The sequence below is a fragment of the Mus pahari genome, chromosome 6 (assembly GCF_900095145.1).
Source record: "Mus pahari chromosome 6, PAHARI_EIJ_v1.1, whole genome shotgun sequence".
In the NCBI taxonomy this organism is placed as follows: Eukaryota; Metazoa; Chordata; class Mammalia; order Rodentia; family Muridae; genus Mus; species Mus pahari.
Genome location: NC_034595.1, coordinates 52,565,971 through 52,584,844, shown reverse-complemented (window position 1 = coordinate 52,584,844; position 18,874 = coordinate 52,565,971). Strand labels below are relative to the sequence as shown.

The 18,874-nt window shown below is 43.1% G+C and overlaps 1 protein-coding gene across 5 annotated transcripts in view; it reads right to left on the bottom strand.

Annotated features, from left to right (window-relative positions):
• Dnajc6 (DnaJ heat shock protein family (Hsp40) member C6) overlaps positions 1–18,874 on the bottom strand; it is a 149,196-nt gene that overhangs the window by 25,123 nt on the left and 105,199 nt on the right. For all 5 annotated transcript variants that reach the window (XM_029539741.1, XM_021199900.2, XM_021199899.2 and 2 more), the window contains 8 exons: positions 13,500–13,622; positions 10,210–10,343; positions 8,105–8,299; positions 6,822–6,939; positions 5,412–5,491; positions 4,397–4,590; positions 4,211–4,291; positions 2,120–2,554 (listed from right to left, as the gene is read on the bottom strand). In XM_029539741.1, coding sequence (XP_029395601.1) covers positions 2,120–2,554; positions 4,211–4,291; positions 4,397–4,590; positions 5,412–5,491; positions 6,822–6,939; positions 8,105–8,299; positions 10,210–10,343; positions 13,500–13,622 — 1,360 coding nt within the window. The remainder of the gene's footprint in view (positions 1–2,119; positions 2,555–4,210; positions 4,292–4,396; positions 4,591–5,411; positions 5,492–6,821; positions 6,940–8,104; positions 8,300–10,209; positions 10,344–13,499; positions 13,623–18,874) is intronic.

Sequence of the window (18,874 nt, the reverse complement as noted above, 5' to 3'; positions counted from 1 at the left end):
CTATTGGATGGAACACAGAGCCCCTAATGGAGGAGCTAGAAAAAGTACCCAAAGAGCTGAAGGGGTCTGCAACCCTATAGAAGGAACAACCAATACCCCCCAGAGCTTGTCTCAGTTGCATATGTAGCAGAGGATGGTTACATATGTAGTAGACCATCATTGAGATCTTGCAAAGATCATATGCCCCAGTACAGGGGAATACCAGGGCTAGGAAGCAGGAGTGGGTGGGTTGGGAAGCAGGGCAGGGGGAGGGTATAGGGGACTTTTGGGATAGCATTTGAAATGTAAATGAAGAAAATATCTAATACAAAATTGTTTTTGAAAAAAAATTCAGCCATGGAACACTGTGCTGTCTTCAATCTTGGTATTTTGTTTTCCCACAAGACCTTCTTACTCATCCTGATGAATCAGAACTGGATGGAAGAAAGCAAAGCACAGAAGAAAGATACACAATGTGGGATGCAGGCTCCTGGGTATACATCCAGCCACCACCAGTCCAAACCCTGTGATTCTGATTCCCCTTCTCACAAAAGAGGCAGCCGGCAGAACTCCAAAAGCCAAGACCAGCCCCTGAGCCTCCAGAGACGGTGAAGGATTAGCAAGGGAAAAGGTTCCTACAGCATCCTCCCAGCCTAGGTGGTTGAGATTCATCTCTTTATGATTTCTAATGCAGCAGCATCTTGGTTAACAGTGACAGTCACAGAGCTGGTTTGTGCTGGTTATTCAGAAGCTGTAGTGAGTCTCTGGTATCCAGCCAGATCACCTTGCAAGCATTAATGCTGTGGCTGGCCAGGAAAAGGAAGAGTCACGTCTGTAGTGGTGTGTCAAGTGAAACTAGCTAAGTATAAATGGCTCAGATGCCCTACAAAGACCAGCCACACTTCTCTCCGCAGACATGCTGCTGGTCTGAGCCCCTCAAGCATATCCTGGTGTATTCAAACACTTCACTGGATAGCCAGGGTATATCTAGAAAACTAGAATTCAAAGAAAATATTTCAGGAGGGCTGGGGAAAAGCTCTGGATCCACATGTTAAGTTTGGACCCTGGCCCCATCCACGCCCAGCTGTTTGAACAAATGCTACTAATTAAACACTAAGCTTCCGTTTCCTCAGCTCGGACGTGGAGATAACAGTAGCATCTGTCCACTGGATTTTAAAAGAAGCGATGCATATTTAATCATGTGTTCCATATCTGGCAAGTGGTGGGTACCACATAAATATCAGCTGCTGTAGTAAATAATAGCTTATCCATCTCCATCTCCAAACAGAAGTAACTAAAGTTGACTCAAGGCTTAAGTCCCAAGAAGAGGAAATGAAGAGTATGGAGTTAAGCCAGGAGGCTCAGGATGCCCGCTTCAAGAGTGTGTCTTCTGGAGGTAACAGGAAAGCTGCACCCGTGTCATCTAACCCCTGGCATCTCAGTGATGTAACTAGCTAAACAAGGCCTGCTCAGTGACAGCACCAGGGGGCATGCCAACACAGACAAAGTTCCCAAAGCTCCCACCCCTAGATGAAGGGCTGTGGATCAAGAGAGTAACTGATTTTTCCTCCATGGACAAGTCCCAGATAGGTAATGTAATCCTAATTAGTCAGCCCTAAACTCATATGAGCAAAGCTACGGGGACTCAGGAGCTTGAGACAGATGTAACAATAATGAGAGAGAAGAGACAGATGTAATAATAATGAGAGAGAAGAGACAGATGTAACAATAATGAGAGAGAAGAGACAGATGTAACAATAATGAGAAAGAAGAGACAGATGTAACAATAATGAGAAAGAAGTAACAAATGTAATAATAATGAGAAAGAAGAGATTATGAAAGTCACAGAGGAGTGAGAGGGACATGAGAGGAGTTGGAGGAGGGAGGAGGCAAGGGGGAAATGATGTAAATATAGTATTCATGTATAAAATATTCAAAAAGGTAAATAAAAGAGAGTATGGATCTTAAATAGATCCCCATATCTTTCTACCAAAATGGACAATGTTTGTATTTCTTTTATGTTTTTCCAAGAAACTTTCAAGAAAAACCAGAAAAGTTCAGTTTATTAAAGCATTTGAGTTGTACATGTTTGGCTCCAAAGTTATCCCTGAAATCTAAAATAGAGAAATAGGAAGATTACCTTCTCCCACTCTTAGGGTTGGCGATGCGGAGGCGGAGGTGGCGGTTCGGCGTGGTGTAGACTGCGCAGACGCAGGCCCACTAGGGTGAAATACATCTTCTACCCCAGCCTGTCCTGCCTGAGCAGGACCTGTGGCACCTCCATCCCCAAACAGGTCACTCAGCAGCTCAGAATTGCTGGGAGGAGCTGCCAGGGAAGAGAAGTTCGAGCTCACATCAGACCCTTCCAGGCCCAGAAGGTCCACCTCCTCTGGGGGAGGAGGCTCAGCTGGCTCCTGCTGCTTTTTGCCTGGCTTCTTGGCTCCGTGAGGCTTGTCACCCTCTGCATTGCCATGGGGACTGGAGAGGGTCAGTAGTTCATCATCTGACTGCTCACTTTCCTGATTCACCAGGGCAGCGTGGTCCTCCTCACAGCGTGATTTCTCTGATTTCTGATCTAAAAAAGGCCAACGTGCAAATAAACGATTATACGACTGACTGGTGGGTCAAGTGAGTTTTGTTATGTGTACATTGTTGCAGAAAGAGAAAATGTGCTACTGGTGATATTAAGTAATATATTTTACATACCTTTGCAAAAATGTAAAAAACCACAGGCAGATAAGAGACTACATTTGAGTTAAAACCTAAGTTCATATACAGAGTTTCTTTCTTTTTAAAAAAATTTTGTCTTATGGGTTTGCACGAGTACCTGTATTGTGTATGCCCGGACATCATGTGTGTGTGTGTGTGTGTGTGTGTGTGTGTGTGTGTGTGTGTGTGTGTGTGCTTGGTGCCTCTAGAGGCTAGAAGAGGACATGAGATTCCCTGCAATTGGAGTTACAGACAATCCTCTGTAAAAACATCACGTGCAGGGCTGGTGAGATGGCTCAGTGGGTAAGAGCACCCAACTGTTCTTCCAAAGGTCCAGAGTTCAAATCTCAGCAACCACATGGTGGCTCACAACCATCCTTAACAAGATCTCCCTCTTCTGGAGTGTCTGAAGACAACTACAGTGTACTTACATATAATAAATAAATAAATCCTTTTAAAAAAAAAAAAGATGAAGAAAGAAAGAGCATTTAAAAAAAAAAAAAACATCACGTGCTCTTAACCACTAATCCAACTCTCCAGGCCCATGCAGAAATTATTTCTACATATTAACATGGCAGTGAAAATGTATAAGTAATGTTTTATTAGAAACCATTACTGTGAGAAAGAAGCAAGGTAAGGACCAAGAAAGAGGCTAACAACCTATCTACAAGCCACATCTGCCTGGGCTTCCAAGTCTATTCCATTTTTCAGAAGAAGATTTTGTAAACAAACCTTTGGCTCCAAAGGAATCATATGAATACTTTGTAACCTAACATTGAAACCATCTTAGGAGTGCTATGTTACAAACACACATCAGAGGAATCAAGGCAATGTTACTGAGGCCATCTCTGAAGCTGAATCCCCAACCCTTTCACATATAAAGCTTGAATATTCGATTCTATACCACACTTTGTCGCTAACGCATGCAGACTGCAAAGCAAGCGTGGTCAGGGTACATTAACTAGGGTGCCAATGGCTGTCTCCCGAAGATCATAATGTAAAGTGCCAGGTTCAGAAGGAATCTGGAAATGCCTCCAGGTGTGGGAGAAAAATAGCACAGCGGTAGATCCCTGTGTGGGCTAATGGTTGCTAAAGCAACTAGCGGAAATATGGGCCATGGTGACTTCCTTCACCATGTTTGGGCAAGACCCATCCTGCCTGGCTGGAGCTACAGTGCTTGAGACAATGCCCAACTGCCTATCTTTAGAATATCTGCCTGCAGGCAGCAATGCTTTGTTAGCCTTTCTGAGTTGTCACCAGCCTAAAGAGGGATCTTGAAAGATGTGGCTTAGAAATACTGCCAATGAGGAAGGTAGGACTTAGCCTACATTGGCTTTCTGGTCCGTCTGAGCACTCACAGTCTGGAAAGCAGGCAAGATGCCAATTTGAAAAACATGAAGGGAAGAGTTTGAAATAAGGGAGAAAGGAATCTTCCATTGACACTGCTTCAAGAAGAGTTTTAATACCAGACAACTTAGTCACTTAATCATCTAATCATCCTAAGTTAAAGGCTTTGCCATACCTTGCCAACAGAGAGAGGCAAAGAAGCCTCCTTGCCCAAGATTCCTGGGATGGTCTGGAGGGAGATCGGCTGGAGCCTGACCTGCAAGACAAAAGGTCCCCGGGTCAGCTGAACACAGGAAACAAAACCACACAGTACTTACCCAGAGGCTTCATTCTGAAAACTCAAGCCATCCCAGAGCCATACCCCCTAAGGCCAGAGTGTCCTGATGCTCCTGCTGAGAGGAGAAGAGGATGCTGGGGTTCACATCTTTTGTGCAGTAGTGCTCCCAGGGTGGAGTTAAGTCGATCACTTTGTCTTGGGGCTGGACTTCTATATCCAGTGTCACTTGGAACAGCTGAGGATATTTTTCTGGTACATCACATGCATCCAGCTCAGGCCTAATGGAAAGAAAAACAGCAACACCAACAGTGCAGTCAGCAGGATGCTCAACACAGGACCCCGGCTCACGCTGTCAAGTTCTGCTTGGAACTCACTTCTAGGTTGACTCAGGTACTACTTGGCTATGCCTCAGTTTCCTCATGTAGAGAAAACAGAAGAATAACACTTCTTCTTCACATTGTTGGACTACTATGGAACATATTAATAGAAGCACCATGAGAAGCAGAGTTGATACACCTGGCCAGTATTATTCACTGGCATGGCTAAATGGGTCATCAACACAGTGAAGCAGGGCCAAAGCCACCTTCTGAACCTGAACCTCTGAACCCCTTCATAGCTTCCTGTTTCTTAGCTCCAGCAACCATCCCCACCAACCCAGATTCAGCCACACCCTGAGATCTATAGCCACATTACGTTATAGCATCTGCAGGTCCATATTCAGTGCGGCTGAATTCCCCAGAGCCTCTTTTGGATTTATATCGAGCCATCCCTTGTGAGGAATCACTGCTTATGCCATCCCAGAAATTAAATTATACCATTCCTGTTGGGGATAGCTAGCCACAAACACACAGGATCAAGGTCATAATCCTTTGTTCTCTAACATGGAACATTAGACGTTTCTAGTTAACTCGATCCATTTGCTCTTCTTTAGATCAACCATACTCAATGGAAAGATTTCAAACACTCGTAGCCTCCCTAAGTGATGAAGCCACAGTCAACAGTCCGCAGCTCAGGACTCTGGAGACAACAGCATGCTATTACAGACTTCTGGAGCTTTCCTGCCATGCTAGTAAAGAACTCAGGTACACACAGCACTTACTTGGTGAACTTTAAAACTGTCGTGTCCAGTGGTATAAACCCAGAATGAAACTGGAGCTGGAATATCTGTGTGTTGGTCACCTAAAAAATGTGTGCAAGAAGCGGGATCAGTAGGAGAAAAGGGAGTCTACATCGAAGATTGTGTCTGTGCCTTCTATTGCCCCTTTATCTGATTCTTTGTAGGTTATAAATATTAAATGGTCTCCCAGGTTCATTTCTAGCTTCTCTCAATGAAAGCAAGCCATTTCCTTACTCATCGGTGTCCTGTGCTCTTCTGTAGTCTTTCTTCCCAGAGACTCCTGCTCCAACCTGACAAACTCATCATCCTTCAAGGCCCACCTCCATAGTCTGTAGGGCCACCACTAGCTAAAAACGCTGTTGCAATGACAGAGTCCTGTCTGTCCTCTGATACAGCACAGTGGATATTCATATGTTTGACTTGCCCCCTCTAGGGTCAGTTCTATAAAGCTAAGACTACAATCTTACTTTTTGTTGATCCAAAACACCTAGGCAATAGATATGATATATGCTCTTAGCAAATATTTGATTAATTAAGATATAATTGCTTGCAACATCTTTACCAATAGCCAAAGAAGAGAAATAATCTAAACATGGAGAGTTAATAAATGTGGTATATCCATTCAGTGGAGTGTTGCTTAGCTATATTTAGGAATGGAATATGGCTACACACTAAAACACAAATAAACCCCCAATCTATTACAATGAGTAAAAAATGCCAACCATAGGAGACCACATACTATGTGATTCCATTTATATGATATGTCCCCATATAAGCAAGTCTATAGAAACAGGAAAAAGATTCATGGTAGTCAGGAGATGAGGAAGGAAGTGGGGATGGTTAGTGACTGCTGATAGGCACAAGGTTTCTTTTAGTGGTGAAGGAAATATTTTTTAAATAAGATAATTCTAATAGTAACAACACCTTTCATACACACTAAAATCACATTGGATTTGGGGAAGGCATTCTGGGAATTGAACTCAGGCCATGAGGATTTGTGGCAAGAGCTTTTACCTGCTGAACCATCTCTTGGGGGAAAATTTTAACTATACTCATACTTATTTGAAAGCTCTCACATTATAGTGATTCCCCTAACCACAGCACTGAAAAAAAAAAAGAAAGAAAGAAAGAAACTCAGATTCTCAAGAACATGGCTTGCTGAAAGTTATGATGCAAGAGAGTCCCCCTAGGACTATGTATAAGTCACAACCTGCCTCAATCTCCATTCCCTCCCACAGTGATGAAGAAGATGGACATCAGCAAGCCGTTAGGCTCTTTCTCACTCCAAACCCACATGTCAATCAAGCCCAAAGTGATACAGAGAAAAGATCCAATAATACTCATGTTACAAACTCAGGTGAACTCACAGTCCAAGTCCTCCTGAAAGCTTACCTTAGCCTGCAGCCGGCTCCCAATGGTTGACCGCAAGTGGTACATGGAAACAATGACGTCACCTTGGACTGTGATGTTCAGCGGGATGAAGATTTTCCCATCTTGGACACGGTATTCTCTTTAAACAGAGATCAGAAGAGACCATGAGAGTGTCACAGTCTTGTACAATCACAGACACAGAAACACTCCTCTATGGCTCCAAGGGTCCTGCTCACCCAGACTTAGACAAAGACACTCCTTCCTATTTTGTGCAAAAGTAGGAATGATGCTGGTATGGACTGGCTGCAGAGTGTTTCTGGGCTGGTAGAGCATTGACACAACAATGTAGGCCTTCTCTCTCCATCCAGTCTGAACTTCTAGGCACATCTTGTTTTCCTCAAACAACCATGCCCCACATGCCCCGTGTCACCTTTTCCTGACTTTAACAGTAAATTCCAACCAAGGGCAGAACAGGAACAAAAATGTTATACTCTCTGGGAGTCTAGACCACTGACTCCTAAATTAATCTATTGCCAATTAAATCTGTGTTGCGTTACCAGCTACCCCCTTATCTCCTAAAATCCAAGGCCCTCCCACTGATGCCTGTTCATCTTTGTAGATCATATAAGTACTTTTAAGTTCATTGTCTTTATAGCAGTTCACATGAAAATGGCTCCCCTAGGCTCATATACTTCAATAATTTGGTTTCTCAGTTGGTAGAACTGTTTAGGAAGGATTAAGAGGTGTGGACTTTGAAGGAGGTGTGTTATTAGGGGTGGGCTTAAGTCTTCCAAAAACCCACACTACTCTTACTTAGCTCTTTCTACCTCTTGGTCATTGTGTCAAGATGTAAGCCCTCAGCTACTGTACCAATCCCATGCCTGCCTGAGGGCTCCCGTGTTTCCCACATATGCTCATAGACTCATCCTCTGAAACTGTTAAGTTCCCCAAAAAATCATCTTTCTATAAGTTGTCTTGGTCATAGTGTCTTATCATATCAATTTCAAAGTAACTAAAACAATCATCTACCCAAATCACAGAGTCTCCTTTTCAAATGTGCAGGTCCTCTGTGCCCACCTCACTCCCCTCATCTGGGACACCTCAAACACTCTCCTTCAGGACACAGTACCACTGTGTATAAAGGAGACAAATCCTTGGATTAGCTGTGCTCATCTTTGATTAAACATATGTTGAGCTTTAAAAAAAAAAAAAAAAAAGTCACCCATCACAGAGACAAGCAGGAGCAATGCAATTCACACAGGAATTAAATATGCAAGAAGAGAAGAGAAAACATGGTGACTTACTTCATTCGTTCAAAGTCTGTGCACGTCGAATATATTTTAGTTTCTCCAATCAGAACGTCACAGTAAGGGCGGCACCCATTTCTCTGCTTATTGAAGAAGGGAACTGGGCTGACAGTGACTGCCTTGATCGTGAGTGGCTTAAAGTGGGGGCGGTAGGGCTTATCTGCAAGTAGGTCGCACATGTAGCCTAAGTACCTGAAACAGAAGACCCGCCATTCTGTGAGACCATCACAGCAGGAGGACTGGCAGTTTCTGCGGTGAAGTTTGTCCTTGCAAACTAAATTGCAATAGAAAATGTATTCTGCACCTTCCTAACATAAACTACCACAGGGGAATGCAGACAATTAAGACAGCTTGTATATCAGGGCTGGAGCCATGACTCAGTGGGTGTGAGCACCTGCTGCTGCTCACAGAGGACCCAGGTTTGGTTCCCAGCACCAATTTAGTTGCTCACCCAGTCTGTAATTTCAGTTCCAAATGGGTCTGACACCTTTTTTACTGACCTCAGAAACACCAGGCATGTATGCTCTACTGGCTAGTTTTGAGTCAACCTGACACAGGCTGTAGTTATCACAGAGAAAGGAGCTTTAGTTGGGGAAATGCCTCCATGAGATCCAACTGCATTTTCTCAATTAGTGATCAAGGGGGGAGGTCCCCTTGTGGGTGGTGCCATCCCTGGGCTGGGAGTCCTGGGTTCTATAAGAAAGCAAGCTGAGCAAGCCAGGGGAAGCAAGCCAGTAAAGAACAACCTTCCATGGCTCTGCATCAGCTCCTGCTTTCTGACCTGCTTGAGTTCCAGTCCTGACTTCCTTGGTGATGAACAGCAGTATGGAAGTGTAAGCCTAATAAACCCTTTCCTCCCCAACTTGCTTCTTGGTCATGATGTTTTTGCAGGAATAGAAACCCTGACTAAGACATATGCCTAGTATATACATACAGGTAGGCAAAACACCCATATACCTAACAAGAATAAGAGAGCTTGTTCTAAATGAGAAAGAGTTTGTTTCCACTGACCCGCTGAGCTAACAGCAGGATGTGTATTCAGTCAAAAGCTTGTGGGAACACTTCACTGGCCTGATATCTGAGCATCTATTTCTATTAAATCTAGCAGATTTAAGCATGTCAGCAAAAGGCAGAGTTGGGTAAACTTTAGAATTTATTATCCAAAATTTGAATTTTATCCAAAAATTTAAGTAAGAACAGAGAAACTAATTATAACTCTAGGAAAGAAAATTAATCAGCTACCTAAAATGGGCTTCCTTTTAAAGCCATTTCACATTTTCTATTTTAGCCTATATTGATTACAGTCATATCTTAGTCATAGGAAAAATTAAGCTTTAAAACACCTATTCTCTCCATTTTTTTGCATTTTTATTCAGAAATCGCTAGTGTATATTTTTTTTTCTGTGTAACCCTGGCTGTCCTGGCACTTGCTCTGTAAACCAGGCTGGTCTCAGACTCACAGAGATTCCCCTGCCACTGCCTCCCGAGTGCTGGGATTAAAGGTGTGTGCCACCACGCCCAACCACCAGCACATTGTAATAAAGACAGCATGAAACTGGAAGGCACTGGGAGCCGGGCTGGGGAGAATGGTCAAGCCATGTTCAATGGGTTTTCAGACTGGTGCTTAGCACAGCACAGCCTTGGTTCAGTTCTCACTCCTTTTTCCTCTCCTTTTAAATGAGGAAAGCAGGACAGGATGTAGAGGTGGCTCACCCTTTAATCCCAGCACTCAAGAGGCAGAGGCAGCCAGATCTCTGTGAGTTTGAAGTCAGCCTGGTCTACAGAGTTAGTTAAAGGACAGCCAGATTTGCACACAGAGAAACCCTGTCTCAAAAAAAGAAAAAAAAGAAAGAAAGAAAGAAAGAAAACCTAGGCATTTTTGAAAATTCCTTTTCAGTTTTAAAGTCACAGACTTTCAAATGAGGTTCATTAATGTGTGTGAAAACCCAACATTCTAATCCATTTTAATTTGTCACCATAGTTCAGGATGATAATACCAACCAATTAGAATCTAAAAGAGAGCTCCCAAAAGGCTGACCTTCCTCAGCACCAGGTACTACATAAACCACACACGTGCCAGCCCGGGGCCTCCATCACTGTACCTCCTGTGAGACGGAGACAGTCCAATTCCTGGTCGCTTTGCGTAGAGTAATCGAACAGCAGGGCCAGGTGTGGAGTAGAGATTACAGAAAATGAACATAGCACCAACCAGGATTGACGATGCGGCCCGTCCATCCTGTCAAGGAAGACCCACAAACTCATCAGAAACATCCATTGTGGGGGAAGCCTGCTCGCAGAGAGAGAACAGAGGGAACCTTCCGAATTATGAGTTTCCTTTTACTTCAGAACTGCTCATTTTAAAAAAAAAAAAAAAAAAAAAAAAAAAAAATGTGTCCCTGCCGTGAAATCACAAAGCAGCAGGGAAAGGCTTTTTTTTTTTTTTTTTTTTTTTAATAAAACTGACTCTATAATCACCCAAGAAGCTCAGGAAAATAAATTCCATTTGCATATATTTGCTGAGAAATAGCTGCTCATCCTGAGTGATATAAGAAAGCAGGCGGAACAAGCCAGGAAGCCAAGGCAGGAAAGAGCACTCCCTTCATGGCCTCTGCATCCACTCGTGACTCCAGGTCCCTGTGTGTCTGCTCATTTTATCTATCATACGGACCTTTTTTTTTTTTTTTTAAAGTCTTACTTTTTATGAAAGGACTGGTATATGCTCATTATTTTAAACACATCTATGATATACACAGGAGGGCACTGCAGGGCTAGAGCATAGCTTCCATTCTTTTTCCTAGACTGGTCAAGGCCGTCTGACTCCTTCATGCATGGCCTTTGTAAGTGATGCTAAGAACATCCTGACAGACAACAGTCCTTGGTCAATCTCTTTGTCTTCCTCTTTATAGAGTTTTCACACACACACCCCTTCCCACTTCGTATTTATGGCACTAATGGGAAAGATGATGGCTCTGTCTCCAAACACAGCTGTTGATTTGATGCTGCCTGGGAAGACTCGGTGCCTCAGGAAGAAAGGAATCAATCCATGCCTCAGAGAGTCACAGGGATACTGGGGGGGGGAGGGGGGGATCAATCCATGCCTCAGAAAGTCAGGGGGGATACTCAGGGGGTCGCAGCTGCCCATAACTAGCCAGTAGCTTCTGTAATAGGTGTCAGACTGCAGCCCAAGCCTTTCATAAAGGTGGCAGCTGGCCTGCACCTCCTCCAGACACTCATCATCGGCCTCTGATTTTCTCCATGAGGCTTCAGCATGATCACACAGGTAGGATGCTTGAAGCCTGACGCTGCAGCCAAGTTCAGCCAAGACAGGATATCCACTGAACCATCTCTCCGGGCTCTTTCATGGTATCTTTTTAGAAGCTTACTATTTTTATATTCACAGATGTTTTGCCTGAATATATGTTTGTGTACCACATGCATGGCTGGTACCTAAGTCGGGAGAGGACATTGGATCCTAGGAACTACAGTTACAAGCAGCTGTAAGCCACCAGACATGGGTTATGAGAAATGAACTTGGGTCCTCTGTAGGAACAGCAAGTACTCCTAGACACTGAGACACCTCTCCAGCCCCTCTTCATGGCTTTCTAGAACTTGCACATGATGACAGAAAGCCAGGGACGACACAAGGGTGGTTCATGGTGACCAACAGTTAAGTGTGCTTTTACTTTGGACTATAGTGATCATGGCAATCAAATCCCCAGATGAATCCACAAAACCTTGAATTTTTGAGTTGTGATTGCAGTATAAGAGCTGGAAAGCCTCGAACCTTTCTAAACTTTTGATTGATTGATGATTGATTGATTGATTGATTTTCAAGACAGGGTTTCTCTGTGTAGCCTTGGCTGTCCTGTAAACCAGGCTGACCTTGAATTCACAGTGATCCACCTGCCTCTGCCTCGAAAGTACTGGAACTAAAGGCTTGCATCACCACTGCCTGTCTCCATTTCTCTAAACTTTCAGAAAAAAAAAATTAAGTTAAAATTCTCATTACACTTAAGGCTGCCTAGGCCTAAAAGCGAGCTATTCTCTGGGGGATGAAATGTGCCCCCGAAAGACAAGCCCTGCCCCGTGGCATTTAATCCAGCTGGCCCATGAAACTACCCACAGGGCATAAATTTCACTTTCTCATATTTTTTTTAAACACAAATAGTTTAAAGAAAATTAAAGACACTTGTATCCATTTTATTCATCTGACCCTACATGCTTACAGATACCAAGTGTTTTGCATTCTTGCCAAGAATTTGGGAGTGGAAATAGAAATATTAAAGAAACACATTCTTCAACTGTCTCCCCTGTTCTAGCCAGCTGGCTCTTACGGAGGGGAAAATCAACCTGGAGGCCCTCGGAGCAAACCAAAAGAACAAACCACAACACGAACTGACTGATGTTTGAAGACAGAATGATTTCCAGTGCTTATGCTTGACTCCCTGTGTTCATGAACACAGCCACTTGCTCAGACCTTTTGTGCTAAAGTTCAGTGGCAGTTTCTTTCTGCAAGAGGACAGTCCAGTGGGAAATGGGCAGGGAACGGCCGGGGTGATGTCATGTATTCAGTGCCGCAGGTGATGTGCAGATGCACAGTGGAAATGTCTGTACAATGGAAATTACTCAAGAGTTGGAGGGATTTTGGTGAAAGTTGAGTTTTAAGGGACAGATAAGAGGCCTGAGAGGAAGAGCTGGGGAAAGGGGCTGCAGCAAACCCGAGCCAAAGACCTAGCCATCCCTTCAAGAATCATTTGGAAATCAAGCTGGCCCATGAAACTACTTACAGGGGGATAAATGTCACTGTCTCTTATTTTTATTTAAACACAAATAGTTAAGAGCATTTATATCCATTTCACTCATACAAAGCTTAGAGCATTTTTACCCGTGTACCCACAACTCCTTTCCTACCTCTTTTATGATATGTACAGCACATTTTAGAACCCGCGTACTAATTAGCCTGTGAACACAGATCTCTCCCACTCTTACTCAAATATCAAGCCAAGAATAAAGCCAGGTACTGTGGTCACACCTGCAATCCCATCACTTGGGAAACTGAGGCAGGAGGATGGCCACAAATTCAGGACCTGCCTGGACTACACAGTATGAATTCATCTCAGAACAAAATAAAATACCACCAAGAATAATAAATTCTTCCTTTAATAATGATTTTTCCTTCAGGGGACTAGGGGGGTAAAGGCCTAAAATAAGATAGGTTTTAAACTCTAATACATCATTTCTTTTCTTCCATCATTTTTTATCTGCCTGGTACTGTTTTACCTCTAAGTAAAGTCTCAATAAATGCTGCTAAGCTCGGGTGTTACCCTTCTGGACACAGCTGGGTCCATATTTCACCAAAATCCCACCAGCAGAAGGAACAAAGATCACTTACCAAGCAGTGGACAACACAGACATTTTTGGGGTTCTGTAGTAGCCAGTTATACATATTCCTACACACAGCAAACAGGTTGTGCAGACTTGGAGCCTGCCTGATGGGCCAACTGCACTCTGAGACCTAAGGGAATGGAGAAAAGGAAATTAATCCTCCCATAGATTCATCTCCATAAGCACATATCACATAGAACTTCTGGAAGTGGTATCCTGTCGTCTCTCCGTGTATGGAATAAGGTCTAAATGATGAAAGACAAACTTGATGCAATAATTTGTTAAGATCTCCATAGTCAGGAGTTACACCAACCTTCTAGAAGGGACACTGTGTTACCCTTTGACACAGAGAGCCAGAGATGTAAAGGGATCTAAATACCAAGAGGAAGAGCTTCACACCACCTACTTTGTAATCCAGGGTCTCAGGACATAGCCCAGGTTAACCCTGAATCCACTACCTTCCTGCCTCAGGCTCCTGAGAAGTAGGACTGCAGGTTGGATAGCCTGGCTCAATATAGCCATAGTTTTGCTTGGTTGGTTGTTGTTTTGTTTTGTTTTAATTAAAGAACTCCTTTCTGCTGAAGATATGAAAACATATTTAGAAATACATGTTAAATTAACTTGATCATTTACACGAATGCTTGGATTTTTTAAATTGCCTTAGGTAGCACAGAATTCAGTTTCTAGTACTCTTCTTATAGATGTTTCTTATAAACTCTGTGGTCTCTTTTAGCATCGCAGCTCTCCTGACAACATGGAAAGTCCAGCAGAGGGAGCCAGGGGTGGCTTATATGTCTTAGTTTTCTCCACAGGGGAATTCTGTCCCACCTTCCTTTAATATACATATTTGACAGGTTAGAGATCCGCTGTAGCAGTGCTTGTCCTCATCCATTGACAATCAAAAAAGACTAGTATTGATTAGATGACAGTTTTGTTCATGAGAAATTTTACTCTCAAAGGTAAGCAATCTATATAGCCATACTGCTCAGCCCAGATCTTTTGAGCATTATATTGGCAGCATTATCTTGAGCATTAGCTTGGCAGCACTGGCTGGATGACCAACTGCCATGCTGTGCAGGGAACATGCCCTGACTACACATTCACTAGTCTATCTAATAATATGACGTTTATACTTGGGTAGACTTTACATCTCTATCCCTTTCTCTCCTCATAAAAATGTGGTGGAAGGGACCTCCTTCCACAGCTGTTGGTATTACAGGAGAATCGACTGCCAGGGCTTAGTCTGTATCCAACACACACACAAACTGATCCCAAAAATGTTCTAAGTTGTCATTATTTAACTAAGTCATTGCCAGTGCAAAGCTCTGAGGTCCATGGGGAAAGCCTTCAGAAGATCTGTGAGGACTGGGGAGATGGCTCAGTAGGTAGTGTTTGCAGGCAAGAATGAAGGCTAGAATCTCGATCCCTAGAGCCCTCAAAACCACTGATTAGGCATTGTCACACTCTTTCAGGAGACAAAGCCCCTGGGCCAGCCAGCTAGTGAGCTTCCAGTTCATCAAGAGACCTTTTTCACCAATAAATAAAGTGGAGAGTGACTGAGGGAGACAATGTCAACCTCAGACCCCCTCCCCCATACACACTCAACCAGGAGGCAGAGAAGGAGGAGGAAGGAGGCTCTTTGAAGAGATCTCTTCTGGGATCTTCATTCTTCTAACAGAAGGAAGCAAAGGAACCAGTTGGGGGACTGGTAAGGTGTTGAGGACACGAAGGGAGGGATAGTGGTGGCTTAGCTGCGTGGTAGCAGGGTACAAACACACCTCAGCAACACAGGAGACAACAAGGAAGTCTCAGTAAGCGCTCATGTGACTTCAGTGTCTGTCTGTGTTCACTGGAGTGCACTTAACAAACCTGTTAAGGGTGGCACCCATGTTTGTGGCTTGAGTGGCCAGATGGATGGAAGCAAAGAAATGATGCCGTCAAGGTGTGCTGCATGGTACAAAAGAGCAGGGTGATGGGGGCAAAGGGAGGACATCATCAAGATGCGCTTTGTAGTACAAAATACCTGGGTAAGAAAACTCAAACACCCCCAACTCTCTATGCTCAGCACTGGGGGAGGGACGGTAGGAGGACTCTTGTTGGTTGTCCCTTTCCTAACCACCAGATTATACTAATAAAAATATAAATGAGGAATTACCTATGTGTGATGACCTCAGAAAGCAAAAGTTGGAATTCCCTATCTAGGCTATTGGAGCCCCGTTTTCTATACAATGACTAGGTGACAAGGACTTTCCAGGTTACCCATTTTCTATACACCAGAAGGCATCTGATCCCATTACAGATGGTTGTGAGCCACCATGGAGTTCCTGGGAACTGAACTCAGAACCTCTGGAAGAGCAGTCAGTGCTCTTAACCACTAAGCCATCTCTCCAGGCCCTAGGATTGTTTTTAATGTTGCAGTTTCCATGACAACCTACACTAACTTTCCCAAGCTTCCATTCTCTTGGGTGTTGAATGCAAGTTGAGTATTCCAGGATTGTTGTTGAGATTAAGTCAGGCTTAGTGTCAGCTGCTCTGTCTCCTTCCCTGGCTACTGAGTTCCATGACAATAACCTAATCACAAAAGAACACATATGATAAGTACTCAATGATAAGTGGATATTAGCCCAGAAACTTAGAATATCCAAGATACAATTTGCAAAACACATGAAACTCAAAAAGAAGGAAGACCAAAGTGTGGATACTTTGCTTCTTCTTAGAATGGGGAACAAAATACCCATGGAAGGAGTTACAGAGACAAAGTTCAGAGCTGAGGTAGAAGGAAGGACCATCCAGAGACTGCCCCACCTGGGAACCCATCCTACATACAACCACCAAACCCAGACACTATTGCATATGCCAGCAAGATTTTGCTGACAGGACCCTGATATAGCTGTCTCTTGTGAGGCTATGCCAGTGCCTGGAAAATACAGAAGTGAATGCTCACAGTCATCTACTGGATGGAACATAGGGCCCCTAATGAAGGAGCTAGAGAAAGTACCCAAGGAGTTAAAGGGGTCTGCAACCATATAGGAGGAACACCAATATGAACTAACTTATGCCCCCCAGAGCTGTGTCTCTAGTTGTATATGTAGCAGAGGATGGCCTAGTTGGCCATCAATTGGAGGAGAGGCCCTTGGTATTGCGATGATCATATGCCCCAGTACAGAGGAGTGCCAGGGCCAGGAAGCAGGAGTGGGTGGGTTGGGAAGTAGGGCAGGGGGAGGGTACAGGGGGCTTTGGGGATAACATTTGAAATGTAAATGAAGGAAATATCTAATAAAAAAGAAAAGAAAATGTAACACCTTTCTATTGTAACTGCAAAGTTGGTTGTCTATGTCTTAGGTGGGTAGAACTGAATGAATGAATGAATGAATGAATGAATGAATGAATGAATGAAAACTAAAGGAATAAACCTTACTTTACAATCTTTTTGTAATAGGATTTATCTAATATCTTACTAAAAGATTTATTCAATTTCTATTTATGAACATATTTTACATACATTATGCATGAGTACACATAGAGACCAACAGAGGGCATAAGATCTCCTTGAACTTGTGTTGCCAGAGGTGGTGAGCTGTCCCACATAAGTGCTGGGAGCTGAACCCTGAGCCTGTGCTCTTAAAGGATGAGCCATCTCACCAGCTTCTACACAGATATCCTTGAGAAAGGCTAGACAGATCAAATTTGTTGGAAATGTTTTAGATTATAGCAGAGCGGAAAAATACAAGAAAATTTTCTTCCAAGGTAAGAATTTTAAAGCATTTAAAAACCATATGCTAACCACCCACATACCGCATGTCAATATCTGAAATGAGTCTCAGTTAAAAGCTGGCTACATTGTTCTTAGACAATAAGCTAACAGCTCTAGGATCATTAAATCAATCAAGGAAATAATATTAATTTAAAGTACTCCATAATTATATCTTTACTCAATATATAATTACATGGCGCTAGGCAAACACATAATTAGACATTTAAAAAAAAAACATGTACTCTGTCTAAAGTAGGAAAAACATTAAGCCATAAACACCCCACCACCACCAAATTAGGAATCTTATCAGTGCCAGCTTTCTGTGATCTCTAGGCCACACTCTATACAACATGTATGACCCTAGGCTGTGTGACACTTCGTTACCCTAGCTTCCTGAATGCTGCTGGAGTCACTGAGTATCAGAGAATACCATGGCAGTTGCAGGCTCACCATGATACTGGAAGAGGCCAAGACAACAAGCAGGGCCAGAGCTGGATGCCACCAATCTTGACCTTCCTCTAAGCTGTGTGCCAAGCACAAGAGCCAACAGTGTAGTGGAGAGTCAGGCTGTCTGGTGTTTCCTGATTCGTACAAGTATTTCAGTATTTCAGTCACCAATTGGGACAGTCTGTTATTACCACTGTTCATCTTTGTCACCATTTACTGGGTGCTTACTTCGAGTCAGGCATTATTAAACAAATTTATCTTTGACAATAAGCACATGGGAAAAACTGCTTACGCAGGTTAAAGATGGTGTTTAATTGGTAGAATGTTTGCCTTACATACATGAAGTGCTGGGTTTGATCACCAGTACTATAAAGAGAGGAAGAAAAAGGAGGAAGAATGAAAGAAGGAGGAAGTGGGGGATAAAGGAAGTGTAGCATTTTGAGACAGGGCTTCTCTCTGCAGCTTTAGCAGTCCTGGTACTAGCTCTGGAACTAGACAGGTTGGTCTCAAAATCACAGAGATCTGCCTGCCTCTGCCACCCGAGTGCTGGGATTAAAGGCAGGTAGGTACCATAACATTTGACTGTCATAATTATCTTATACAAGAAAACAACTGAGTCAAGGCAGTGGAAGAATGTCTTGTACAGTAAAAGAAACAATTGATATATGAGCCTAAGGTAAATTTTAATATTTATTATTTGTGTATACTTTCATTGGAACAAAAATAATAAATTTCACTATGATGCCCTGCCTGTAGTTATTAAGAATAGCTCTATAATGTGTATGTAAGGTACTTTACCCTAGGTAGAGATATTCAATTCATAAAAGGTTGTGTATCTATAGTATGCGAGCCTCTGGCTCCCAGTCCAAGCTGTTTCCCCTTCCTAATTCCTGCCGAGATAATAATGTACAGAGCCTGAGAGAGAGTTTATTACTCTCTCCTCAGCAGCCATCTCCTCACCAACCTCAAACTAAAGCAAGAAACAACCAGGAGTTACTGGGACTTCTTCAGTGAACTCTGTAAAAAATGAGAGAAGACCCTGTCTAGAAGCAATGAGCCCTGTAAGAACCCCAAGTCATTAACACAGCTTCCAAAAACTGTTTTCAAAGGCAAAAAATACACCCTACGAGATTTGGAAATAATCCACGTGAAGGAAGATTTTAAAAGAGCCAACTGGGTGT